This window comes from Osmerus eperlanus, chromosome 6, assembly GCF_963692335.1.
Source record: "Osmerus eperlanus chromosome 6, fOsmEpe2.1, whole genome shotgun sequence".
NCBI classification, from domain to species: Eukaryota; Metazoa; Chordata; class Actinopteri; order Osmeriformes; family Osmeridae; genus Osmerus; species Osmerus eperlanus.
Window position 1 is genome coordinate 710,921 of NC_085023.1, and position 26,730 is coordinate 737,650.

Sequence of the window (26,730 nt, forward strand, 5' to 3'; positions counted from 1 at the left end):
TGTCCTTCTCTCCTTCTGCCCTCTTCCTCATCCTGTCCTTCTCTCCTTCTGCCCTCTTCCTCATCCTGTCCTTCTCTCCTTCTGCCCTCTTCCTCATCCTGTCCTTCTCTCCTTCTGCCCTCTTCCTCATCCTGTCCTTCTCTCCTTCTGCCCTCTTCCTCATCCTGTCCTCATCCTCCTTGTGTTTCCAGGCTGGTGTGGTTGTGTAACCCTAACCCTCCCATATGTGTGTCTACCTCTGCTCACCTCTCTCTCCCTCCCTCAGGTGACTCTGACGGTCCTCTGGACCTGTCTAGACCAGACCTGGTGCTGGTGAGCAGCGACCCCAAACAAGACCACAACTACAGCAGCCTGGCCCTCCAGCGCTGCTCCTCCTCCTCCTCATCCCTCTCCTCCCTGGAGGAGGGAGGGGGGCGGACGCGCCGCGCTGGCAGCGAGGGTTTCCATAGCGACGAGGACTCTGACCTGTGGGAGGAGAGAGGCCGCTCCCTCCCTCCTCGCCGCTCCTCCGCTAAGCGTCCGGCGGAGAAGCGCGCCAGGCGGGAGGTGCGTCCAGACCTGGACGAGGAGCTGAAGGAGGCGGCCGGATCCCTGCTGCACCTGGCCGGCGTCCGCAGCGACACACACTGCACCACACGCTCCGCCAAGAGCAAAAAACTGAACCGGAAATGAGGTGGCGTCTCTGCCCCCCTGACCCCTGACCCCTCGTGTGTCCTGGTGTGCCTCCTCTGTCTCCTCTTCATCTTCTGGTCTCTGATTGGATGTTTTGAGCCCTTTTGTAATTTGGGGATTTCCTGTTCAAATCAACAGATGGCAATAGGACAACTGGCTCAGGAGAAGCAAAGCCATAGACTGTAGTAGCCAGGGGTCTTCTCCCCAGCGCCACACCTCTCCCTGTCGGCCAGGAGACAGCATTCAGAGGAACGTCTGAGTGGCAGACGCATGCTTCCTCCTCCTCCTCCTCCTCTACGTATTCAGAATGAGCATGATCTTTCCAGACACCCTAACTCTCATACCGAACATACCCCACCTCCTAATGGACCCCCCCCCTCCTCCTCTTCTTCTTCCACCCTGCAGAAGGAGAAGATACTTGTTGTGACGTGACCTTGGTTAAGGAGTATCCTACAGAGATGCAATAATGAATCCATGACCTTAATAACCTTCTTAACCTGGGTTCCTCTAAACGCTGGTGTTGATCAGGGATGAGGGCACTGCTGTGTAGAGACAGAATCAAGTATCATGTTTTAAGTGTTTACAGTGAGCTGAGATCTGGATCATCCAGACAACCAGGTGTTTACCTCCCCAGCCCCAGCCCTGGCCCCAGCCTCAGCCCTGGCCCCAGCCCCAGCCCTGGCCCCAGCCTCAGCCCTGGCCCCAGCCCTGGCCCCAGCCTCAGCCCTGGCCCCAGCCTCAGCCTCAGCCCCAGCCCTGGCCCTAGCCTCTGTTCCTGACTCAGCCCTGGCCCCAGCCTTTGTTCCTGACTCAGCCCTGGCCCTAGCCTCTGTTCCTGACTCAGCTCTGGCCTCAGCCTCCGTTCCTCCCTCAGCCCTGGTCCCAGCCTCAGCCCCTTTTCTGAGTCTCAGCCCCGGCCTCCCTTGGGTGTTCCTGTCTGTCCAAAGTGAGGTGTGTCTAATATGGCCCAATCATGGCAGATGTGGTAACCATGGTGATCCAGAACTGTGCTGTTGCAGTATCCTCCAACACATGTTCAAGTGGAAGAGAGGGGCGAGGGAGAGAAAGGATGAGGAAGAGAGTGAGGGGGACAGAGAGACAAAAAGTGTGATGGAAGGGGAGAGGGAGCGAGAGGGAGGGAGAAGGGGAGGGAGGGGGAGAGGGAGGGAGAGGGAGACTGAGAGAGGGAAGGGGAGAGAGGGGAGGGAGAGACTGAGAGAGAGGGGGGGAGACAGAGAGGGGAGGGAGAGACTGAGAGGGGAGGGAGAGACTGAGAGGGGAGGGAGAGACTGAGAGGGGAGGGAGAGACTGAGAGAGGGGGGGAGACTGAGAGAGGGAGGGGGAGACAGAGGGAGGGATGGATCTAGTCTCTTTGTCTCTGCTCACACCAGGAAACAGAAAGGGAGGAGGCCTCACCAACCAGGAAATGACCCGGCTGCTCTGAGGCGGCAGGCCTCAGGCTGGCAGGCTGATTACTCACAGGAAACAGGAAGTGGAGGCAAGTTGTGAAAGAAACCTGCAACAAGATTGTGTGTCAGGGAGGCTGAGGCCAGGTGTGAGTCTGTAAGCGGTGTAAAGGCTGCGTCTGCTCTTCCTCCAGAAACATCTCAGTGTTCACAACCTCCTCTGGCAGGAAGTCACCCTGTCATGTGATTCTCACAGGCCAGAACTTGTCATGTGACTCACAGGCCAGGACCTGTCATGTGACTCTCACAGTCCAGGACTTGCTGAGGCTGTAAATACAGCCGTGAAATACTCTGAAACTATGCTTTGAAAGTTTAACGATGAGATAAATTATGATTTTTGGGGGATTCCCAAGGGAGATGCTAATCATTGAGGTAAAATTATTAAAGCAAAAAGCAAAAGTTTGATAACTTAATTGGACTTAATAACTAAATAAGTTATTTTCCCTTTTGTGTGTATTAAGATGTTTTTTTTTGTAGTGGGTATATAACGTTCTTGTTAGTTTTCAAGAGGAATTCAAACATACACTGGTATTACCCTGCTGTGAATCAGACAAACATTGTTCAGTAATCATTGACTTATTTATATTTAATTTATGAGACTATTGAATGCGTCTTGCGTTAGCTGGGCCCTCTGCCGACGGCCCTCTGCCGACGGCCCTCTGCCGACGGCCCTCTGCCGACGGCCCTCTGCCGACGGCCCTCTGCCGACGGCCCTCTGCCGACGGCCCTCTGCCGACGGCCCTCTGCCGACGGCCCTCTGCCGACGGCCCTCTGCTGACGCTCCCCTCTGACACCAGCACTGTGACTGGGAGTGTGTAGAGCAGATTGTGTGTGTGTGTGTGTAGAGCGGGTGATGTGTGTCTGTGTAGAGCGCCTGGTGTCACTGTAGAGCAGCTGGTGTCTCTGTAGAGCAGCTGGTGTGTGTCTGTGTAGAGCAGCTGGTGTGTGTCTGTGTAGAGCGCCTGGTGTCACTGTAGAGCGGGTCCATCTAACCACCACTGCCAAGTTTGCCTGCTGTTTCCCTTGTTTGGCTCAATGGCTGAATAGAAGAGTATTGATTTGAGTATTGATCCTGAAGACCATGTCATGGTTGCACTGCTGACTCTGCCATGCTAGGTAGCTATGTCATGGTGGCACTGCCAACTCTGCCATGCTAGCTAGCTCTGTCACGGCACTGCCAACTCTGCCCTGCTAGCTAGCTCTGTCATGGCACTGCCAACTCTGCCATGCTAGATAGCTTTGTCATGGTGTCACTGCCAACTCTGCCATGCTAGCTAGCTCTGTCATGGCGTCACTGCCAACTCTGCCATGCTAGCTAGCTCTGTCATATTGGCACTGCCAACACTGCCATGCTAGCTAGCTCTGTCATGGTGGCACTGCCAACTCTGCCATGCTAGCTAGCTCTGTCATATTGGCACTGCCAACTCTGCCATGCTAGCTAGCTCTGTCATGGTGTCACTGCCAACTCTGCCATGCTAGCTAGCTCTGTCATATTGGCACTGCCAACACTGCCATGCTAGCTAGCTCTGTCATATTGGCATTGCCAACTCTGCCATGCTAGCTAGCTCTGTCATATTGGCATTGCCAACTCTGCCATGCTAGCTAGCTCTGTCATATTGGCATTGCCAACTCTGCCATGCTAGCTAGCTCTGTCATATTGGCATTGCCAACTCTGCCCTGCTAGCTAGCTCTGTCATGGCACTGCCAACTCTGCCATGCTAGATAGCTTTGTCATGGTGTCACTGCCAACTCTGCCATGCTAGCTAGCTCTGTCATGGCGTCAATGACAACTCTGCCATGCTAGCTAGCTCTGTCATATTGGCACTGCCAACTCTGCCATGCTAGCTAGCTCTGTCATGGTGGCACTGCCAACACTGCCATGCTAGCTAGCTCTGTCATATTGGCACTGCCAACTCTGCCATGCTAGCTAGCTCTGTCATGGTGGCACTGCCAACTCTGCCCTGCTAGCTAGCTCTGTCATGGTGGCACTGCCAACACTGCTGCGCATGTGTGGGCTACATACATCTGTCTCCATGGTGACAGATGAAACGTGGATGGCGGGGGTCTGGGACTTCCCCCTGCCCCTGGTAACCCTGGTAACAGCTAGCTGCCCCCACCCACACACATACACAGCACCCAGTGATCCTTTGTTTAAAAACTGTCCTTGAAGATTTATTCATTATGCGATTTTCCCCCAAAATACTTTTTTTCTCTTTAATTCTTATGGTTATAAAGAGCATTTTGTTGCATTTGACTAACTGAAGCTTCCAGCCCAGTATGTATCCACGTCAGCTGTCTGCTCTCTGGCAGACACACCTTTTGGGTTTTGTATGCTAACCTTTGTTGATAAAATGTTTATAAAGTTTATTTTCGCCAAAGATATGCAATTGCATTATATATGGTATTACAAAATAAAAATGTCTTGTTTTACCTTGGCTTTGTCAGTGTAATTTTTTTTGTGTGTCTGTGGTTGCTTTTCGGTAACGCGTTTCAATATGAGACATGAATATTTTCATTTTAACATTTGATTAATTTACACTTCATCCAAGCAACTAACAGACCACATGGGAAGTACCGCAGAGCAAAGTAACAGTGTGTTACTTTGTTGTCCATTCTCAGCCTGGTAGCTGAGATGTGGTTACTTTGCACTGTCTGGTAAAACCGACCGTTCCTTGACACTGACCACCGAAATACTATAGAACTCTGCACTTCTGATCCATGATCTTCTGCAGTACTTCCTATATGCAGTTGAATGTGACTCTGAAAGATAGTGTCTGCTAAAGGAGTGGACAGCCTCCCGTGTCCCAGGATGCACCAGGGCTAAAGGACTAACACGAACGAGGACACGCTTTGAATCAACGTTGCCACCTGCTGGGGGCAAAACACACTTTCCACAAACATCCCTCTCTCTCCCTCTCTCTCCCTCTCTCTCCCTACCTCTCTCTCCCCCCTCCTCCTTCTAGCCATCTCTCCTACCCTGCCCCTCCCAGGCACTGATTCAGTCTGTCATCATCATGTCAACCTCCACGTCAGTGTGGAGGTTGACACTTGAGGACGAGAAGGTCTCACCCAGCACTGGCCTGTGTAAAGACGACCCTTAACCTCAAGCCTTCAACCTCAGTTCCAGCCTCCCTTCCTAGCCTCCTCCCCAGCCTCTTCCCTCAGCCTCTTTGATCCCCTGCCTCTTTCTTCCTCAGCCTCCTCCCTCCTCAGCCTCCTCCCTCCCCAGCCTGCTTCCTCCCCAGCCTCCTCCCTCCCTGCCTCCTTCCTCCTCCCTCCCCAGCCTCCTGCCTCCTTCCTCCCCTGCCTCCTCCCTCCCCTGCCTCCTCAGCCTCCTGCCTCCTTCCTCCCCTGCCTCCTCAGCCTCCTGCCTCCTTCCTCCCCTGCCTCCTCCCTCCTCAGCCTCCTCCATCCTCTGCCTGCTTCCTCCCTCCTCAGCCTCCTTCCTCCCCTGCCTCCGCCCTCCTCAGCCTCCTTCCTCCCCTGCCTCCTCCCTCCCCTGCCTCCTTCCTCCCCTGCCTCCTCCCTCCTCAGCCTCCTCCATCCTCTGCCTGCTTCCTCCCTCCTCAGCCTCCTTCCTCCTCAGCCTCCTGCCTCCTTCCTCCCCTGCCTCCTCAGCCTCCTGCCTCCTTCCTCCCCTGCCTCCTCCCTCCTCAGCCTCCTGCCTCCTCCCTCCCCTGCCTCCTCAGCCTCCTTCCTCCCCTGCCTCCTCCCTCCCCTGCCTCCTCAGCCTCCTTCCTCCCCTGCCTCCTCCCTTCACTAACTTGGCTTCATTCAACTAGAAATCTGAGCTGCACCTTCCCCCTCTCCCATACCGCCTTAGCAACCACACCACGCCAACAGTTACCAAGCAACCACACAGAGCTGGAGCCACTGGCAGTGTATGTGTTTATAGAAGCTTAATGTGTTATGGAATTAACAACTGGTACTGCTAGGGTGGAAAACATATTAGTATACATTAAGATTAGATATATTATAATGATGGTTTTTAATGAAGATACTGAAAACTACAATGATTGAACTGTTCTTTTTGGATGTGGTATTAATTGATCATTGGAGATATTTTATTTACAATAAGTTCAGTGGTGACTGCATAACATTTAATGAGCTGCTTTCAAAGGGTTTCCTTTATCTTGTATGTATAAAAGGCTGGCCTAGATAACAGAACAACAATATAAAGTGGATACTTTCAGTATAGATCAGTGGATTTTGTTACATACATTAATGTGTTCACTGATGTCAACTACCTGCACATTACAAATGTGCACAAAACTCAACATCAAATCAACATTATGACATTATAATCACAAGTGCGCATAACATGGGCGCTATTCCTACCACTTTAGCCTCATTGGTCGATTTCGTACTTTTTTTAATTTAACCTTTATTTACCCAGGCATCTTAGGCATGGATATAGCGACAGGAAACAATGTTTGTATGAATTTAGTCTCGGTCAGTTGTGTCATATTTATGAGAATGTGACACAGCAAATACAAGATATTTTATAGCATTGCATAGCACAAAGGTAAAAATAAAAATCTTAATGTAAACATAGCAAACACCTCTTTGGCTGCATAATCATTTGCATGGACGTACCAGAGCATTGGCAACTTGTTTAACCCTTGTGTTATCTTCAGGTCATTGTGACCCATCAGTCATTGTGACCCACCGTCGTATTGCGACAACTTTACCGCATACAAAAACAAAGTGAAGCATTTTCTTTTAACCGTTGGGCTGTCTCAGACCCCTCACATTGCGAAGGTTAAAAGAAAAGTATTTTTATTTGTTTTTGTATTGGGTAAAATTTGGTAAACACAACGATGGTTCGTTATGAACCTTTGGGTCATGTGACCCGAAGGCAGCAAAAGGGTTAAAATAATGAGAAATTGCTTTTATAATGTGCATAAGTGGCTAGAATAGATGTGGAGATTGAACAAGAACTTCAGAGATGACAGAATTTCAATTGTGATAAGAGACATATAGGTACCAAAACCACTGACTGTCACTGTCAACTGTCATCACGTGTACTGTACTATCTATAATTCCAGGAATTTGTGTGTGCCACCAATTTTATCACGGGCATTGTACACTATCTATAGTTCAAGTAATCTGTATTTGTGTGTTTCACTGGCATATTAATCATCGACTGCATCACAGGCACTGCACTATTACTATTAATTACACTACTCTTTGTGCATACAAACATCTGATAATTTGATAAAAAATGTAACGTTAGTGTAAGCTAGTGGACGAGTACTTTGCACTTGTCATTGGGACGTTGGGTTTTACAATTAATGTTTGGGGAGGGGGAGAGGTTCCCTGGGTTTAGGAGTACTGGGTTAGTGTTGGCTGGGGAGGGAGGAGAGGTTCCCTGGGTCTCTCCCCCTCCTCCCTCTGTCTGTCCTCTCCCCCTACTGTCTCTCCTCTTCTCTCCTCCTCCTCCTCCCTCTGTCTCTCCTCTCCCCCTCCTCCCTCTGTCTGTCCTCTCCCCCTACTCCCTCTGTCTCTCCTCTTCTCTCCTCCTCCTCCTCCCTCTGTCTCTCCTCTCTCCCTCCTCCCTCTGTCTCCTCTTCTCTCCCCCTCCTCCCTCTGTCTCTCCTCTTCTCTCCCCCTCCTCCCTCTGTCTCTCCTCTCTCCCTCCTCCCTCTGTCTCCTCTTCTCTCCCCCTCCTCCCTCTGTCTTTCCTCTTCTCTCCCCCTCCTCCCTCTGTCTCTCCTCTCCCCCTCCTCCCTCTGTCTCTCCTTTCTCCCTCCTCCCTCTGTCTCCTCTTCTCTCCCCTTCCTCCCTCTGTCTCTCCTCTTCTCTCCCCCTCCTCCCTCTGTCTCTCCTCTTCTCTCCCCCTCCTCCCTCTGTCTCCTCTTCGCCCCCTCCTCCCTCTGTCTCTCCTCTCCCCCTCCTCCCTCTGTCTCTTCTCTCCCCCTCCTCCCTCTGTCTCTCCTCTCTCCCTCCTCCCTCTGTCTCCTCTTCTCTCCCCGTCCTCCCTCTGTCTCTCCGCTCCCCCTCCTCCCTCTGTCTCTCCTCTCCCCCTCCTCCCTCTGTCTCTCCTCTTCTCTCCCCCTCTTCCCTCTGTCTCTCCTCTTCTCTCCCCCTCCTCCCTCTGTCTCTCCTCCCCCTCCTCCCTCTGTCTCTCCTCTCCACCTCCTCCCTCTGTCTCTCCTCTCCCCCTCCTCCCTCTGTCTCTCCTCTCCACCTCCTCCCTCTGTCTCTCCTCTTCTCTCCCCCTCCTCCCTTTGTCTCTCCTGTCCCCTTCCTCCCTCTGTCTCTCCTCTCCCCCTCCTCCCTCTGTCTCTCCTCTTCTCTCCCCCTCCTCCCTCTGTCTCTCCTCTTCTCTCCCCCTCCTCCCTCTGTCTCTCCTCTCCCCCTCCTCCCTCTGTCTCTCCTCTTCTCTCCCCCTCCTCCCTCTGTCTCTCCTCTTCACCTCCTCCCTCTGTCTCTCCTCTTCACCTCCTCCCTCTCTCCCACAATGCTGCTCTCCTGTGTCAGTCAGCAGCCACACTATTTCATACTAGGCTGTAGCACTCATGGATGCACTCAAAAGATATGCCATTTGGACAAATAAAAGCATATACTTCATAAAATAATTGATTTCATGATTATTTCTGCATATTTCATGAGAGACAATACTGGTGAACCATGCTTGAAGGCCTGAGCTCATCTTTTGTGACACTGATGATCACCTCTCCCACCGCTCCCTCACAGTAGACTCACTTCCTCACCTCTAGTTCTTTGTTCTATTCTACAAGTGAATGTCCTGGACAATAACCCAAATATCAAGTATTTGTCTGGGAAACCTCTACATTTTTGTCACATTTTCCATGTCTTTGGATCCGATCAAATGAAGAAAAGGATTGGCTCAAGTACAGGAAGGGAGACATTGATGAAATCGTGTCTCTGTATATGGCTGTCTTTCGTTAGTAAAAAGAGTGATGAGCTCTTCCCGCCGCCAGAGGTCATATTTTTCAGGTCTTACATTTTTTATTTTTGTGAACTTTGAACCCAAACTCATTGGCCTGGCCTTTGACAGCCGCCCGGATAAGTCTATAGCTATAATAGATAGGTTACAGACATTTGAAATGGAACCGATTTGAACATTGGCGTGTCAACGCTAGCTCTATTACTGTAGGGAAATTATTGTATGAAGCGAAGTCAAGTGTAGACTGGGCGTTGTACCTTACAGTATTTACCTAGACTAGAGCAGAAAATAACCGACTAGACCAGACGCTACAGTAGTGCTTAGCAGATGTCTGACCAGTTGTCGAGCTAGCTAACAAGGTGCATTCAGTTGAAATGACATCCGGCGTCAGTAGTCAGATGATCACTTAGCATTTCCTCATCAATGCCGGTGATAGTGCTGCTGTCATAAGAACGTAACGGTAGCTAGATAGCCAGCCAGCTAAGTAGCTTCTTTGCTGCGGTTGTCATTTCTGTGCAACTAACTAGCTTAGCATAGCATACATAGCTAGTCGTCTATCGTTCATCACAGTCTCGCTAAGCAGCCTGCAGAAGTAGTCAGAAATGGCTGGAGACCTTCAAGCGAAATACAGCAAGTTGGCCCAGGAGTATTCCAAGGTAAGTGCTAGCAATGCCAGCTGATGTTGGAGCGACATAATTATATGATCTAGCTGGACTAGCTCTTTTGTTTTCACTAGGTAGAAATGGCTGCTGTTGACTATTTACTGTTTACTGCTGTTTGCTATTTACCCTTCTAGACGGAGCTAGCCAGCTAGATTCGGTAGATATTCGGCGCAGACCCTTTTGTCTGCCTGGATTTGGACAGTATTTCGGTTAACAGAATGCCTATAAAATAGCAAGACCAAGATCTACCTCAGTGGATGTAGGTCTTACAAATGACTGGTGTCGTGTGGTGATTGTAAGCCACACTGTACAGAGTGAATCAGAATCAGAATGGGAAGTCACCTAAGAATCTTAGTAAGATGCGCTCTAACCCCCCCCCAATTTCTCATGTCAGCAAAACAAGGCTATTACACCCTATATCACTTTATAACCAGTACTATAAATGAGTGACTCGTTTTAGTTAATATAAAAGCTGAATGAGTATCCTGAAGAGCTCGAGCGAGTGCATGGGTGTATGGTGTCAGTCAGCTGACAGGGTGTCTGCTGTTTCCTGTTCAGCCCCTCCTCCCCCTCCAGCACAACTGTTTCCTGTTATGATACATTCTCTTTTGATATTTTGTTAATTTAACAGATGTTTTATACAAAGCAATTTACAAATAGTCCATTTAGAAAGTACAGCAGAAGATCCAGAGCAGATGTGCAAAGTTCCTACTGTATCTCAGTGGTCAGAGTCATGGACCTGTGTAGACTGAAACTGCTGAAGTTGTATTTACTCTCTGGGAGGAACAGGCTCATTAGACTCAAACTAGTCCACGAGTCCAGGGAGGGGGGGGGGTCCAGTTACTATGGACTTCAATGAGCACAGATCCGTTTTGAGCCCCTCTTCCAAACTTGCAGTATAGTTCAGTAGAAGAGAGCATACAGTGCAGTACTTACAGTAGGAATGCAGGGATCATCTGCTGAAGAAGGCCTCATGTCTCTCCTCTGGCCCAGCTCAGAGCCCAGAACCAGGTCCTGAAGAAGGCTGTGGTGGATGAACAGGCCAGCTCCACGGCTCTGAAGGTAGCTCACTCACTCCTGACCCTGACACACTCACCCCTGACCCTGACACACTCACCCCTGACCCTGACACACTCACCCCTGACCCTGACACACTCACCCCTGACCCTGACACACTCACCCCTGACACACTCACCCCTGACCCTGACACACACACTCCTGACCCTGACACACTCACCCCTGACCCTGACACACACACTCCTGACCCTGACACACACACCCCTGACACACTCACCCCTGACCCTGACACACACACCCCTGACACACTCACCCCGGACCCTGACACACACACCCCTGACCCTGACACACACACTCCTGACCCTGACACACTCACCCCTGACCCTGACACACTCACCCCTGACCCTGACACACTCACCCCTGACCCTGACACACACACCCCTGACACACTCACCCCTGACCCTGACACACTCACCCCTGACCCTGACACACTCACCCCTGACCCTGACACACTCACCCCTGACCCTGACACACTCACCCCTGACCCTGACACACACACCCCTGACACACTCACCCCTGACCCTGACACACTCACTCCTGACCCTGACACACTCACCCCTGACACACTCTCCCCGGACCCTGACACACTCTCCCCGGACCCTGACACACTCACCCCTGACACACTCCCCGGACCCTGACACACTCTCCCCGGACCCTGACACACTCACCCCTGACCCTGACACACTCACCCCTGACCCTGACACACTCACCCCTGACCCTGACACACTCTCCCCGGACCCTGACACACTCACCCCTGACCCTGACACACTCACCCCTGACCCTGACACACTCACCCCTGACCCTGACACACTCACCCCTGACCCTGACACACACACCCCTGACACACTCACCCCTGACCCTGACACACTCACCCCTGACACACTCTCCCCGGACCCTGACACACTCTCCCCGGACCCTGACACACTCACCCCTGACCCTGACACACTCACCCCTGACACACTCTCCCCGGACCCTGACATACTCTCCCCGGACCCTGACACACTCTCCCCGGACCCTGACACACTCACCCCTGACCCTGACACACTCACCCTGGACCCTGACACACTCACCCCTGACACACTCACCACTAGACACTCACCACTGAGACACTCACCCCTGACCTTGACACACTCACCGCTGACACACTCACCGCTGACACACTCACCCCTGACACACTCACCGCTGACACACTCACCGCTGACACACTCACCGCTGACACACTCACCGCTGACACACTCACCGCTGACACACTCACCCCTGAGACACTCATCCCTGAGACACTCACCCCTGACTAATGATGCGTATCATTTAGATTTTAACGGTATTACTGTTTCCGATACTGCTTATCAATCCGGTACTCTAATGGTAATTTTATCGGTACTTTTTGTTGTGTTTTTTTCATAAAAACTAAACAAATTGATAACAGAATTCACATTGCTGTCTTGATTTTTTATGTAAAATGTATGACACATTATATATAGTGAAATAAACAGCCCCCCCCCCCCCCCCCCCCCCAGGACCAGGTGAAGCAGAGGGAGCAGAGCCTCAGGAAGGCAGAGCAGGAGATGGACAGTCTGAGCTTCAGGAACCAGCAGCTGACCAGGAGGGTGGAGCTGCTACAGGAGGAGCTGTCTGCCAGCGAGGCCCGGGTGGGGGGCAGGAGGACCAAGGTGGGGCTCAGAGCCAGGGCATATGTGAATGCCCTACAAGAGGATGGGAGGAATGGCTGGCAGGCTGTTTACAATTAGCATTAGCATTTAGCAGCTGCACAAAAGAGCTTGACTGAAGTTGGCAGGTGTAGTATACAGCCTGTACCTCCTGTGTCAGGGTAAAAGGTGTAGTTTACAGCCTGTACCTCCTGTCTCTGTAAAGGGTGTAGTATACAGCCTGTACCTCCTGTCTCAGGGTAAAAGGTGTAGTTTACAGCCTGTACCTCCTGTCTCTGTAAAGGGTGTAGTTTACAGCCTGTACCTCCTGTCTCAGGGTAAAAGGTGTAGTTTACAGCCTGTACCTCCTGTCTCTGTAAAGGGTGTAGTTTACAGCCTGTACCTCCTGTCTCGGTAAAGTGTGTAGTTTACAGTCTGTACCTCCTGTCTCTGTAAAGGGTGTAGTTTACAGCCTGTACCTCCTGTCTCGGTAAAGTGTGTAGTTTACAGTCTGTACCTCCTGTCTCAGGGTAAAGGGTGTAGTTTACAGCCTGTACCTCCTGTGTCGGTAAAGGGTGTAGTATACAGCCTGTACCTCCTGTGTCAGGGTAAAGGGTGTAGTTTACAGCTTGTACCTCCTGTCCCAGGGTAAAGGATGTAGTTTACAGCCTGTACCTCCTGTGTCAGGGTAAAGGATGTAGTTTACAGCTTGTACCCCCTGTTTCAGGGTAAAGGATGTAGTTTACAGCCTGTACCTCCTGTTTCAGGGTAAAGGGTGTAGTTTACAGCCTGTACCTCCTGTTTCAGGGTAAAGGATGTAGTTTACAGCCTGTACCTCCTGTTTCAGGGTAAAGGGTGTAGTTTACAGCTTGTACCTCCTGTCCCAGGGTAAAGGATGTAGTTTACAGCCTGTACCTCCTGTTTCAGGGTAAAGGGTGTAGTTTACAGCCTGTACCTCCTGTCCCAGGGTAAAGGGTGTAGTTTACAGCCTCCACTGTGTGTCTCAGCAGGGCAAAGGAGACTCTCCTTCCCAGCAGGGTCAAACCCAGATTGTGTTTGATGAAGACCTGCAGAAGAAGATTGAGGAGAATGAGAGACTGCACATTCAGGTGAGGGGGACAGGGAGGAGGGGAGAGGGGGACAGAGGAGGGGAAAGGAGGACAGGGAGGAGGGGAGAGGGGGACAGGGAGGAGGGGAGAGGGGGACAGAGGAGGGGAAAGGGGGACAGGGAGGAGGGGAGAGGGGGACAGGGAGGAGGGGAGAGGGGGACATGGTGGAGGGGAGAGGGGGACATGGTGGAGGGGAGAGGGGGACATGGTGGAGGGGAGAGGGGGACATGGTGGAGGGGAGAGGGGGACGGGGGGGAGAGGGGGACGGGGAGGAGGGGAGATGGGGACGGGGAGGAGGGGAGAGAGGGATGGGGTGGAGGGGGGAGAGGGACGGGGGAGAGGGACAGGGAGGAGGGGAGAGAGGGACGGGGTGGAGGGGAGAGGGGGACGGGGTGGAGGGGAGAGGGGGACAAGGAGGGGAGAGAGGGACACGGTGGAGGGGGACAGGGTGGAGGGGGACAGGGAGGAGGGGAGAGGGGGACAGGGAGGGAGGGAGAGAGGGACAGGGTGGAGGGGGACAGGGAGGAGGGGAGAGGGGGACAGGGAGGGAGGGAGAGAGGGACAGGGTGGAGGGGGACAGGGAGGAGGGGGACAGGGAGGAGGGGGACAGGGAGGAGGGGGACGGGGTGGAGGGGGACGGGGTGGAGGGGAGAGGGGCACGGGGAGGAGGGGAGAGGGGGACGGGGAGGAGGGGATGGGGAGGAGGGGGACAGGGAGGAGGGGGACAGGGAGGAGGGGGACAGGGAGGAGGGGACAGGGTGGAGGGGAGAGGGGGACAGGGAGGAGGGGACAGGGTGGAGGGGAGAGGGGGACAGGGAGGAGGGGACAGGGAGGAGGGGAGAGGGGGACAGGGAGGAGGGGGACAGGGAGGAGGGGACAGGGAGGAGGGGGACAGGGAGGAGGGGAACAGGAAGGAGGGGGACAGGAAGGAGGGGACAGGGAGGAGGGGAGAGGGGGACAGGGAGGAGGGGGACAGGGAGGAGGGGGACAGGGAGGAGGGGGACAGGGAGGAGGGGAACAGGAAGGAGGGGGACAGGAAGGAGAGGAGAAGGCGAGAGGGGGGGCAGGGAGGAGAAGAGGAGGGGATCGGAGGCCATAAACAGTGTGTTCTGGTCCCTGGTCCTCTCCCAGTTCTACGAGGCGGGGGAGCAGCACCAGCGTCAGCTGTCCCAGCTGGAGGCGCTTGTGGAAGAGCTGCAGCAGGAGCGTGAGCGGGTGGAGGCCCAGCTGGAAGGGCTCAGGGCCAGGTGTGCCCTTGGGGAGGACCGGCTGGCCCAGGAGACCGCACGCCTGGAGCTCAAGGCTCACACCCTGGAGAGAGAGGCCCGGGAGTGCAGGGCCCGGGCGGAAGAGTGGTGAGCACACACACCTGGACACACGCACACACACCTGGACACACACACACACACCTGGACACGCACACATACCTGGACACACACACACGCACACCTGGACACGCACACACACCTGGACACACACACACACACCTGGACACGCACACATACCTGGACACACACACACGCACACCTGGACACACACACACACACCTGGACACGCACACATACCTGGACACACACACACGCACACCTGGACACGCACACATACCTGGACACACACACACCTGGACACGCACACACACACCTGGACACACACACACACCTGGACACACACACACACATGGACACCCACACCTGGACACCCACACCTGGACACCCACACCTGGACACACACACACACCTGGACACACACACACATCTGGACACACATACCTGGACACACACACATACCTGGACACACACCTGGACACAAGCACCTGGACACACACACACACACCTGAATACACACACACACACACCTGGACACACACACACCTGGACACACACACACCTGGACACACACACTCACCTGGACACACACACACACCTGGACACACACACCTGGACACACACACACACACACAACTTGACACACACACACACACATCTGGACACACATACCTGGACACACACACACACACATACATGGACACACACCTGGACACAAGCACCTGGACACACACACACACGCCTGAATACACACACACACACACCTGGACACACGTACACACACCTGGACACACGCACCTGTACACACACACACACACCTGGACACACGCACCTGGACACACACACACCTGGACAGACGCACCTGTACACACACACACCTGTACACACACACACCTGGACAGACGTGGGTGTACTGTGCCCCTGCAGCCAGCAGCAGCTGAGCGGGTGCCAGGTGGAGCTGAGCAGACAGGTGCAGGAGAACAGCAGTGTGATCCAGGAGAAGGTGCCCTTCAACGACACCCGTAAGCTAGCCACACTCCTTTCTTCTGTTGTGTGTATTTATACAGTACGTCTGTAGGCCCTGCAGTTTATACAGTACATCTATAGGGCCTGCAGTTTATACAGTACGTCTGTAGGGCCTGCAGTTTATACAGTATGTCTATAGGGCCTGCAGTTTATACAGTACGTCAATAAGGCCCTGCAGTTTATACAGTACGTCTGTAGGGCCTGCAGTTTATACAGTATGTCTGTAGGGCCTGTTGTTTATACAGTACGTCTGTAGGGCCTTCAGTTTATACAGTATGTCTGTAGGGCCTGTTGTTTATACAGTACGTCTGTAGGGCCTGCAGTTTATACAGTATGTCTGTAGGGCCTGTTGTTTATACAGTACGTCTGTAGGGCCTGTTGTTTATACAGTACGTCTGTAGGGCCTGTTGTTTATACAGTACGTCTGTAGGGCCTGTTGTTTATACAGTACGTCTGTAGGGCCTGTTGTTTATACAGTACGTCTGTAGGGCCTGTTGTTTATACAGTACGTCTGTAGGGCCTGTTGTTTATACAGTACGTCTGTAGGGCCTGCAGTTTATACAGTACGTCTGTAGGGCCTGCAGTTTATACAGTACGTCTGTAGGGCCTGCAGTTTATACAGTATGTCTATAGGGCCTGCAGTTTATACAGTACATCAATAAGGCCCTGCAGTTTATACAGTACGTCTGTAGGGCCTGCAGTTTATACAGTATGTCTGTAGGGCCTGTTGTTTATACAGTACGTCTGTAGGGCCTGTTTATACAGTACGTCTGTAGGGCCTGTTGTTTATACAGTACGTCTGTAGGGCCTGTTGTTTATACAGTACGTCTGTAGGGCTCTTCTAACCCTCACATCCACCTGGAGAAACGTACTGTGTTCTTCTTCCTCTCCAGAGTATCATCACTTCAACAGTTTAAATGTTCCTCCACACAACCGGCGGCACCAGGTGAGACCAACACTACTAGACCAGCACTACTTACCCAACACTGTTACCCAACACTACTAGACCAGTACTACTTACCCAACACTGTTACCCAACACTACCAGATCAGCACTACTTACCCAACACTGTTACCCAACACTACTAGACCAGCACTACTTACTCAACACTGTTACCCAACACTACTAGACCAGCACTACTTACCCAACACTGTTACCCAACACTACTAGACCAGCACTACTTACCCAACACTGTTACCCAACACTACTCGACCAGCACTACTTACCCAACACTGTTACCCAACACTACTAGACCAGCACTACTTACCCAACACTGTTACCCAACACTGTTACCCAACACTGTTATCCAACATTACTTACCCAACACTACTTACCCAACACTGTTAGACCAACACTACTTAACCAACACTGTTAGACCAGCACTACTCACCCAACACTGTTAGACCAGCACTATTTACCCAACACTGTTAGACCAACACTACTTTCCCAACACTGTTAGACCAACACTGTTAGACCAACACTACTAACCCAACACTACTAGACCAGCACTACTTACCCAACACTACTAGACCAGCATTACTTACTAGGGATGTGCATCTCCATCACTGAGGACAATGCGATACACATCTCGATGCACTGCCAACGATCCGATACATTAAAGATACATAAAAGCAACTACTAATGCGATACGATTCACCCCTATTGCGATGCAGTGCGATTCGACACGATGCAATTCAATGAGATGCGATGCAAAAGAATATGATGCTATGCAATTTAATATGGTACATAATGATTTATTTGTCAGACAGCAAATCATCAATTAACTAAACAAGTGAAAGGTTTACTTCACATATTAAGCAGTCTCTGACAAAAGATAAAATAACATCAGGCCTGGACCTTGCCTTAAACCAGCCCTTATTTCCTGTTGTGTTCTCTGAATGTAAAAAAGGGTAAACTATTACTGGCAGTCACAAGCTGCTGTAAACAGTCATAACACCACACACTAAATTGAACTAATACGTCCTACTTTAAGGTTTTTCTCAATGACTCAGCTATCTCTCGTCTTACTTTGTCGTACACAACAGGGATTTGTTTCTCGGAGAATAGCTTCCTATTCTTGCTCGGGGTACCGGTGGAGCTAGCCACTGACTGTAGCCATAGCTGAATCCGAGGGGGAGGCAGACGTCTCCACACAAATACCATGTAGCCTCTTCAGGTGACTACCTAAATTAGCCGTGCTCCCTGTATACTTTATAGCAGCACGACATATCTTGCCAATTGCATGGGTCTTGTCAAATTGCCCATCTTTCTTGTAAAATCCGAAGTGTTGCCAAACCTTGGATTTATTGCAATTCGTAGGAACGTGTAATTCGCCATGATAACACTCGCCCGAAAACGCCTCCAACTCGCGCGAAACTTGGCCGAGAGACTTGACGAGAATCGGCCACTGACAGCAGTGGAGATGAGAGCGCGAGAGGAGGAATCTATCTAAATATAAAATTATTGGTCACAAATCATTGGTCACATTTCTAAATACTAAATGGTGTTCGCCTACACACGATTCTATATAAATACATCTTATTATACCGATGCAAAAATGTTAGAAACGATGCATCGCGATTCATCCCACATTTGTATCCGGTGCATACTTTTTTGATCCGGGCCATCGCATCGTGAGCTTTTATGCCGATGCATCGATGCGAATCGGTGAATCTTCCCATCCCTACTACTTACCCAACACTGTTAGACCAACACTACTTACCCAACACTGTTAGACCAACACTACTTACCCAACACTGTTAGACCAACACTACTTACCCAACACTGTTACCCAACACTGTTAGACCAACATTACTTACCCAAAACTGTTACCCAACACTGTTAGACCAACACTACTTACCCAACACTGTTACCCAACACTGTTAGACCAACACTACTTACCCAACACTGTTACCAAACACTGTTAGACCAACACTACTTACCCAACACTGTTACCCAACACTGTTAGACCAACACTACTTACCCAACACTGTTAGACCAGCACTACTTACCCAACACTACTAGACCAGCAGTACTTACCCAACACTGTTAGACCAGCACTACTTACCCAACACTACTAGACCAGCACTACTTACCCAACACTGTTAGACCAGCACTACTTACCCAACATTGTTAGACCAGCACTACTTACCCAACACTACTAGACCAGCACTACTTACCCAACACTGTTAGACCAGCACTACTTACCCAACACTGTTAGACCAGCACTACTTACCCAACACTGTTACCCCAGCACTACTTACCCAACACTACTAGACCAGCACTACTTACCCAACACTGTTAGACCAGCACTACTTACCCAACACTGTTAGACCAACACTACTTACCCAACACTACTAGACCAGCACTACTTACCCAACACTGTTAGACCAGCACTACTTACCCAACACTGTTAGACCAGCACTACTTACCCAACACTACTAGTCAGGTGGGTGAGCGGTTAGGGAAGCGGGCTAGTAATCTGAAGGTTGCCAGTTCGATTCCCGGCTGTGTCAAATGACGTTGTGTCCTTGGGCAAGGCACTTCACCCTACTTGCCTCGGGGAGAATGTCCCTGTACTTACTGTAAGTCGCTCTGGATAAGAGCGTCTGCTAAATGACTAAATGTAAATGTACTAGCCAACACTACTAGACCAGCACTACTAACCCAACCCTACTAGACCAGCACTACTTACCCAACACTGTTAACCAACATTGTTAGACCAACATTACTAACCCAACACTACTAAACCATCACTACTAGACCATCACTAGTGTCCTAACACTGATACAGTTTCTTACTAATCCTAACTTCTCGCTCCACCTCCTCCCCTTCTCCACTTGTCCTCTTCTCTCCTCCACCTCCTCTCTTCTCTCCTCTCCTTCTCTCCTCCTCCTCCTCTTGCTCCTCCTCCTCCAGTTGAAGGCGAGGGATGTGGCTGGTCAGGCTGTGTTGCTGGTCAAGGACCTCGTTGCTGCTCTGCTGAACTTCCACTCCTACACCGAGCAGAGACTGCACATCCACCCCCTGGACTCCTCCATCCAGCCCATCTCCCCACTCAACCAGAGGGTTAGCAGACTCCCGACCCCAGACCCCAGACTCCCGACCCCAGACTCCCGACCCCAGACTCCCGACCCCAGACTCCCGACCCCAGACTCCCGACCCCAGACTCCCGACCCCAGACTCCCGACCCCAGACTCCAGACCCCAGACTCCCGACCCCAGACTCCCGACCCCAGACTCCCGACCCCAGACTCCCGACCCCAGACTCCCGACCCCAGACTCCCGACCCCAGACTCCCGACCCCAGACTCCCGACCCCAGACTCCCGACCCCAGACTCCCGACCCCAGACTCCCGACCCCAGACTCCCGACCCCAGACCCCAGACCCCAGACCCCAGACTCCCGACCCCAGACTCCCGACCCCAGACTCCCGACCCCAGACTCCCGACCCCAGACTCCCGACCCCAGACTCCCGACCCCAGACTCCCGACCCCAGACTCCCGACCCCAGACTCCCGACCCCAGACTCCCGACCCCAGACCCCAGACTCCAGACTCCCGACCCCAGACTCCCGACCCCAGACTCCCGACCCCAGACTCCCGACCCCAGACTCCCGACCCCAGACTCCCGACCCCAGACTCCCGACCCCAGACCCCAGACCCCCGACCCCAGACCCCCGACCCCAGACCCCCGACCCCAGACCCCCGACCCCAGACCCCCGACCCCAGACTCCCGACCCCAGACTCCCGACCCCAGACTCCCGACCCCAGACTCCCGACCCCAGACTCCCGACCCCAGACTCCCGACCCCAGACTCCCGACCCCAGACTCCCGACCCCAGACTCCCGACCCCAGACTCCCGACCCCAGACTCCCGACCCCAGACTCCCGACCCCAGACTCCCGACCCCAGACTCCCGACCCCAGACTCCCGACCCCAGACTCCCGACCCCAGACTCCCGACCCCAGACTCCCGACCCCAGACTCCCGACCCCAGACTCCCGACCCCAGACTCCCGACCCCAGACTCCCGACCCCAGACTCCCGACCCCAGACCCCAGACTCCAGACCCGCTGTGATTTAACTTGCAGCCCTTTCCCCCTGCAGTTCTCCCAGTACCTGCATGAGAACGCAGCGTATGTGCGCCCCCTAGAGGACGGACTGCTGCAACTGCACCACAGCATCACAGAGGACACGGTCACTGTACTGGTGAGGGTGGGGTGGCCGGTTGAGGAGGAGGATGGAGGTCATTGTGGAGTATACCGCTGAATGTACCGTTCCAGGTCCCTGAAATTTGCTGTGTTTGATTGACAGGCTGAACTGTGCTGTGTTTGATAGGCTGGACTGTGCTGTGTTTGATTGACAGGCTGAACTGTGCTGTGTTTGATTGACAGGCTGATCTGTGCTGTGTTTGATTGACAGGTTGATTTGTGCTGTATTTGATTGACAGGCTGAACTGTGCTGTGTTTGATTGACAGGCTGATCTGTGCTGTGTTTGATTGACAGGAAACTGTGGTGAAGCTGAAGGAATTTGCAGATCACTTCTCATCATACACACACTTCCTCCAGAAGATTCTACCTTACCAGCTCAAGAGGTCAGGAGTTTGTGTGTGTGTGTGTGTGTGGGTGTGTGACCCTGCCTCCTGTGTGCAGCCTGCAGGAGGTGTGTGTGTCTGTGTGTGTGTGTGTGTGTGTGTGTGTGTGTGGGTGTGTGACCCTGCCTCCTGTGTGCAGCCTGCAGGAGGTGTGTGTGTCTGTGTGTGTGTCTGTGTGTGGGTGTGTGACCCTGCCTCCTGTGTGCAGCCTGCAGGAGGTGTGTGTGTCTGTTTCTGTGTGTGGGTGTGTGACCCTGCCTCCTGTGTGCAGCCTGCAGGAGGTGTGTGTGTCTGTGTGTGTGTGTGTGTGTGTGTGTGTGTGTGTGTGTGTGTGTGTGTGTGGGTGTGTGACCCTGCCTCCTGTGTGCAGCCTGCAGGAGGTGTGTGTGTGTGTGTGGGGGTGTGTGACCCTGCCTCCTGTGTGCAGCCTTCAGGAGGTGTCTGTGTGTGGGTGTGTGACCCTGCCTCCTGTGTGCAGCCTTCAGGAGGTGTGTGTGTGTGTGTGTTTCTGTGTGTGGGTGTGTGACCCTGCCTCCTGTGTGCAGCCTGCAGGAGGAATGTGAGGCATCTCTGTGTCCTCCAGCTCTCTCCTCTAAGAACCAAGATCTGCAGAGAGACCTGACCAGGGTCACGGCCATCTTCCTGAAGCTGCAGAGCTACATCACCCTGCTGGCCCTGCCCTGTAAGTCTGTCTGCTCTAGATCTATATCACCCTGCTCTGTAAGTCTGTCTACTCTAGATCTATATCACTCTGCCCTGTAAGTCTGTCTGCTCTAGAACTATATCACCCTGCCCTGCAAGTCTGTATGCTCTAGATCTATATCACCCTGCCCTGTAAGTCTGCATGCTCTAGATCTATATAACTCTGCTCTGTAAGTCTCTCTGCTCTATTTCAGCTTATTTCAGTTTAGTTAGTCTATATCTACATCAGTCTATGTCTACATCAGTGTAGGAATCGAACCAACAACCTTCTGATTACTAGCCCGACTCCCTAACCGCTCAGCCATCTGACCCCCAGTAAACACGAATAGTTGGTCAATATAATTTTCTCCTAGACTCTGGGAAGTAAAGATATGTTTCAATATCTGTGTGTGTGTGTGTCTCTGTGTATGTGTGTCTCTCTCTGTGTGTGTGTCTCTGTGTGTGTCTCTCTCTGTGTGTGTGTCTCTGTGTGTGTGCAGCTCAGAGGGAGCAGGCCCTGCCTCAGAGCAGCTGTTCTGCAGCGTTCACTCAACTGGCTGCTGCTCTGCACAGTCTCCATGACGCCCTCCAAGGTGAGCCAATCACACAACACTTACTGTACTTCAACACAACACTTACTGTACTTCAGCACAACACTTACCTCAACCCTGAGGTACACTGGAGGAGGAGAGAGAATGAGGACAGGTGTTAGTGGAGCCCCCACAGCAGCAGCTGCTTGTTGCCATGCCGGCGTCTTATGCTTGTCCAGTGTTGCCAATTGAACAACTTTGTCGCGTGACTTTTTGCCTTCCCGAATCTAAAGCGAATCTAGCTACTAGCGACAAATCTAGCAACTTTCAGTGACTTTTCAGAGGACCACTTGCGACTTCTGGTGAGATCTTTTTGGCAACGCTGTGCTTGTCAGCGTCCTAAATTCCCAACTCCATGGGTACCGGGTAGACCTTGTACAACCCTAAATTCAGAAAGTCGTACAGTTTTTTTGTTTTTGAATACCAACTTGGTATCAGAGTACCGTTTTTTTTAACACTATTTCAATCAGGAGAGACCAGGTATGAGTAGAGTGATGTTATTACGGACTGGTAATTGTACTACAAAGTTTGGAGCTTAGACCCCGTGGGGAATCATAGATCAGCGGGCGCCTGCCTGACATGTAGTCATTTAGCAGACGCTCTTATCCAGAGCGACTTACAGTAAGTACAGGGACATTCCCCCCGACATCCGAGAAGAATCCCCCACGGAGTCCAGACACTGGTGGCGGCAGCCGACGACCAATGAGTCGAAGATAGAGACAGGAACCAGGCGGCGACGGGGAGGTGGAGGGTCGCGCACTTGATGGCCTGGAGAAACTACACGGGGAGATAAGCTTAATAAAAGGCACGATCATGTGATTCTTCGACAGCGTTAATTGATAGACGGGAGCGATGATCGAACCGAACCATATGACAGCCCAACATAGGAGAGAGGGAAGAAGAGCGTTCTTAGTGGGGGGAGTTAGTAGTGAAACATTGTAGAAGATGCCCGAGTGCAGGGAGCGGACTTGCCTGACTGAACTTGCGCTATGCTTCATTTATCATAACACAACACGTTACACAGCACTATACACAACACTATACACAGTACTTTACACAGCACTATACAAACAGTTTAGGGAAAGAAGATGTCATTACATGTGACTAGTTAAGATCCTTTGAATCCATTAAACAGTGAAGCTGGTCAAAATCAGAATCAGCTTTATTAAGTTTACACAAACAAGGAATTTATTGTGGCAGGAAGGTGTGTACGAGAAACATAAGAATCTTGAATATAACATTTAGAAAATGTAAACTGTTTGAAATATTTCTTAACCACACTATACAATATAAAATAGGATAGAAAGTAAGGTAGTGCTTGTCCAACTTGGTTGATCTAACGTGTGCGCGTGTGCGCGTGTGTGTGTGTGTGTGTGTCAGAACTTTCTCAGCACTACAGTCAGAAGGCCAGTCTGGAGGAGGGTCTTCCCAGCGTCTCCCAGAAGCTGCGAACCACCTCAGAGTGTCTCCTCTCCTCCCTGTCCTCCCTCACCATCACCTCCTCCAAGGTACACACACACTCCTCCCTCACCATCACCTCCTCCAAGGTACACACACTCCTCCCTCACCATCACCTCCTCCAAGGTACACACACTCCTCCCTCACCATCACCTCCTCCAAGGTACACACACACTCCTCCCTCACCATCACCTCCTCCAAGGTACACACACTCCTCCCTCACCATCACCTCCTCCAAGGTACACACACTCCTCCCTCACCATCACCTCCTCCAAGGTACACACACACTCCTCCCTCACCATCACCTCCTCCAAGGTACACACACTCCTCCCTCACCATCACCTCCTCCAAGGTACACACACTCCTCCCTCACCATCACCTCCTCCAAGGTACACACACACTCCTCCCTCACCATCACCTCCTCCAAGGTACACACACTCCTCCCTCACCATCACCTCCTCCAAGGTACACACACACTCCTCCCTCACCATCACCTCCTCCAAGGTACACACACACTCCTCCCTCACCATCACCTCCTCCAAGGTACACACACACTCCTCCCTCACCATCACCTCCTCCAAGGTACACACACTCCTCCCTCACCATCACCTCCTCCAAGGTACACACACACTCCTCCCTCACCATCACCTCCTCCAAGGTACACACACACACTCCTCCCTCACCATCACCTCCTCCAAGGTACACACGCACTCCTCCCTCACCATCACCTCCTCCAAGGTACACACGCACTCCTCCCTCACCATCACCTCCTCCAAGGTACACACACACACACACTCCTCCCTCACCATCACCTCCTCCAAGGTACACACACACACACACTCCTCCCTCACCATCACCTCCTCCAAGGTACACACACACACACACTCCTCCCTCACCATCACCTCCTCCAAGGTACACACACACACTCCTCCCTCACCATCACCTCCTTCAAGGTACACACACACTCCTCCCTCACCATCACCTCCTCCAAGGTACACACACACTCCTCCCTCACCATCACCTCCTCCAAGGTACACACGCACTCCTCCCTCACCATCACCTCCTCCAAGGTACACACACACTCCTCCCTCACCATCACCTCCTCCAAGGTACACACACACTCCTCCCTCACCATCACCTCCTCCAAGGTACACACACACTCCTCCCTCACCATCACCTCCTCCAAGGTACACACACACTCCTCCCTCACCATCACCTCCTCCAAGGTACACACACACTCCTCCCTCACCATCACCTCCTCCAAGGTACAGACACACACACACTCCTCCCTCACCATCACCTCCTCCAAGGTACACACACACACACTCCTCCCTCACCATCACCTCCTCCAAGGTACACACGCACTCCTCCCTCACCATCACCTCCTCCAAGGTACACACACTCTCCTCCCTCACCATCACCTCCTAAAAGGTACACACACACACTCCTCCCTCACCATCACCTCCTCCAAGGTACACACACACGCACTCCTCCCTCACCATCACCTCCTCCAAGGTACACACGCACTCCTCCCTCACCATCACCTCCTCCAAGGTACACACGCACTCCTCCCTCACCATCACCTCCTCCAAGGTACACACACACACTCCTCCCTCACCATCACCTCCTCCAAGGTACACACACGCACTCCTCCCTCACCATCACCTCCTCCAAGGTACACACACACGCACTCCTCCCTCACCATCACCTCCTCCAAGGTACACACACACACACACGCACTCCTCCCTCACCATCACCTCCTCCAAGGTACACACGCACTCCTCCCTCACCATCACCTCCTCCAAGGTACACACGCACTCCTCCCTCACCATCACCTCCTCCAAGGTACACACGCACTCCTCCCTCACCATCACCTCCTCCAAGGTACACACGCACTCCTCCCTCACCATCACCTCTTCCAAGGTACACACACTCTCCTCCCTCACCATCACCTCCTAAAAGGTACACACACGCACTCCTCCCTCACCATCACCTCCTCCAAGGTACACACACACACGCACTCCTCCCTCACCATCACCTCCTCCAAGGTACACACACACTCCTCCCTCACCATCACCTCCTCCAAGGTACACACACTCTCCTCCCTCACCATCACCTCCTACAAGGTACACACACGCACTCCTCCCTCACCATCACCTCCTCCAAGGTACACACACACTCCTCCCTCACCATCACCTCCTCCAAGGTACACACACACTCCTCCCTCACCATCACCTCCTCCAAGGTACACACACGCACTCCTCCCTCACCATCACCTCCTCCAAGGTACACACACACACACTCCTCCCTCACCATCACCTCCTCCAAGGTACACACACTCTCCTCCCTCACCATCACCTCCTACAAGGTACACACACGCACTCCTCCCTCACCATCACCTCCTCCAAGGTACACACACACTCCTCCCTCACCATCACCTCCTCCAAGGTACACACACACTCCTCCCTCACCATCACCTCCTCCAAGGTACACACACACACACTCCTCCCTCACC

At 52.5% G+C, this 26,730-nt stretch overlaps 2 protein-coding genes and 1 long non-coding RNA gene across 6 annotated transcripts in view; all 3 read left to right on the forward strand.

Moving 5' to 3' along the window:
• The window catches only part of foxn2a (forkhead box N2a), a 38,564-nt gene extending 36,776 nt beyond the window's left edge, over nucleotides 1-1,788 (forward strand). Inside the window, exon 6 of the mRNA XM_062462918.1 lies at nucleotides 266-1,788. Within this exon, the coding sequence (XP_062318902.1) occupies nucleotides 266-672 (407 nt within the window). The 3' untranslated portion in view covers nucleotides 673-1,788. The remainder of the gene's footprint in view (nucleotides 1-265) is intronic.
• A 208-nt stretch (nucleotides 1,789-1,996) lies between these two features.
• On the forward strand, nucleotides 1,997-4,568 carry LOC134021839 (uncharacterized). The gene is made up of 2 exons (XR_009930585.1): nucleotides 1,997-3,254; nucleotides 3,334-4,568. It is a non-coding gene; the product is annotated as an uncharacterized LOC134021839 (long non-coding RNA).
• A 4,562-nt stretch (nucleotides 4,569-9,130) lies between these two features.
• Nucleotides 9,131-26,730, forward strand: part of ppp1r21 (protein phosphatase 1, regulatory subunit 21) — a 37,624-nt gene continuing 20,024 nt past the window's right edge. For 2 of the 4 annotated variants that reach the window (XM_062462898.1, XM_062462900.1), the window contains exons 1-13: nucleotides 9,131-9,707; nucleotides 10,707-10,775; nucleotides 12,308-12,460; nucleotides 13,444-13,545; nucleotides 14,677-14,900; nucleotides 15,798-15,892; nucleotides 16,790-16,842; nucleotides 19,815-19,964; nucleotides 20,999-21,100; nucleotides 21,398-21,486; nucleotides 22,032-22,168; nucleotides 22,668-22,760; nucleotides 24,138-24,265. In XM_062462898.1, coding sequence (XP_062318882.1) covers nucleotides 9,654-9,707; nucleotides 10,707-10,775; nucleotides 12,308-12,460; nucleotides 13,444-13,545; nucleotides 14,677-14,900; nucleotides 15,798-15,892; nucleotides 16,790-16,842; nucleotides 19,815-19,964; nucleotides 20,999-21,100; nucleotides 21,398-21,486; nucleotides 22,032-22,168; nucleotides 22,668-22,760; nucleotides 24,138-24,265 — 1,449 coding nt within the window. In that variant the 5' untranslated portion in view covers nucleotides 9,131-9,653. The remainder of the gene's footprint in view (nucleotides 9,708-10,706; nucleotides 10,776-12,307; nucleotides 12,461-13,443; nucleotides 13,546-14,676; nucleotides 14,901-15,797; nucleotides 15,893-16,789; nucleotides 16,843-19,814; nucleotides 19,965-20,998; nucleotides 21,101-21,397; nucleotides 21,487-22,031; nucleotides 22,169-22,667; nucleotides 22,761-24,137; nucleotides 24,266-26,730) is intronic. The other 2 variants (XM_062462899.1, XM_062462901.1) reach the window with 2 other exon arrangements.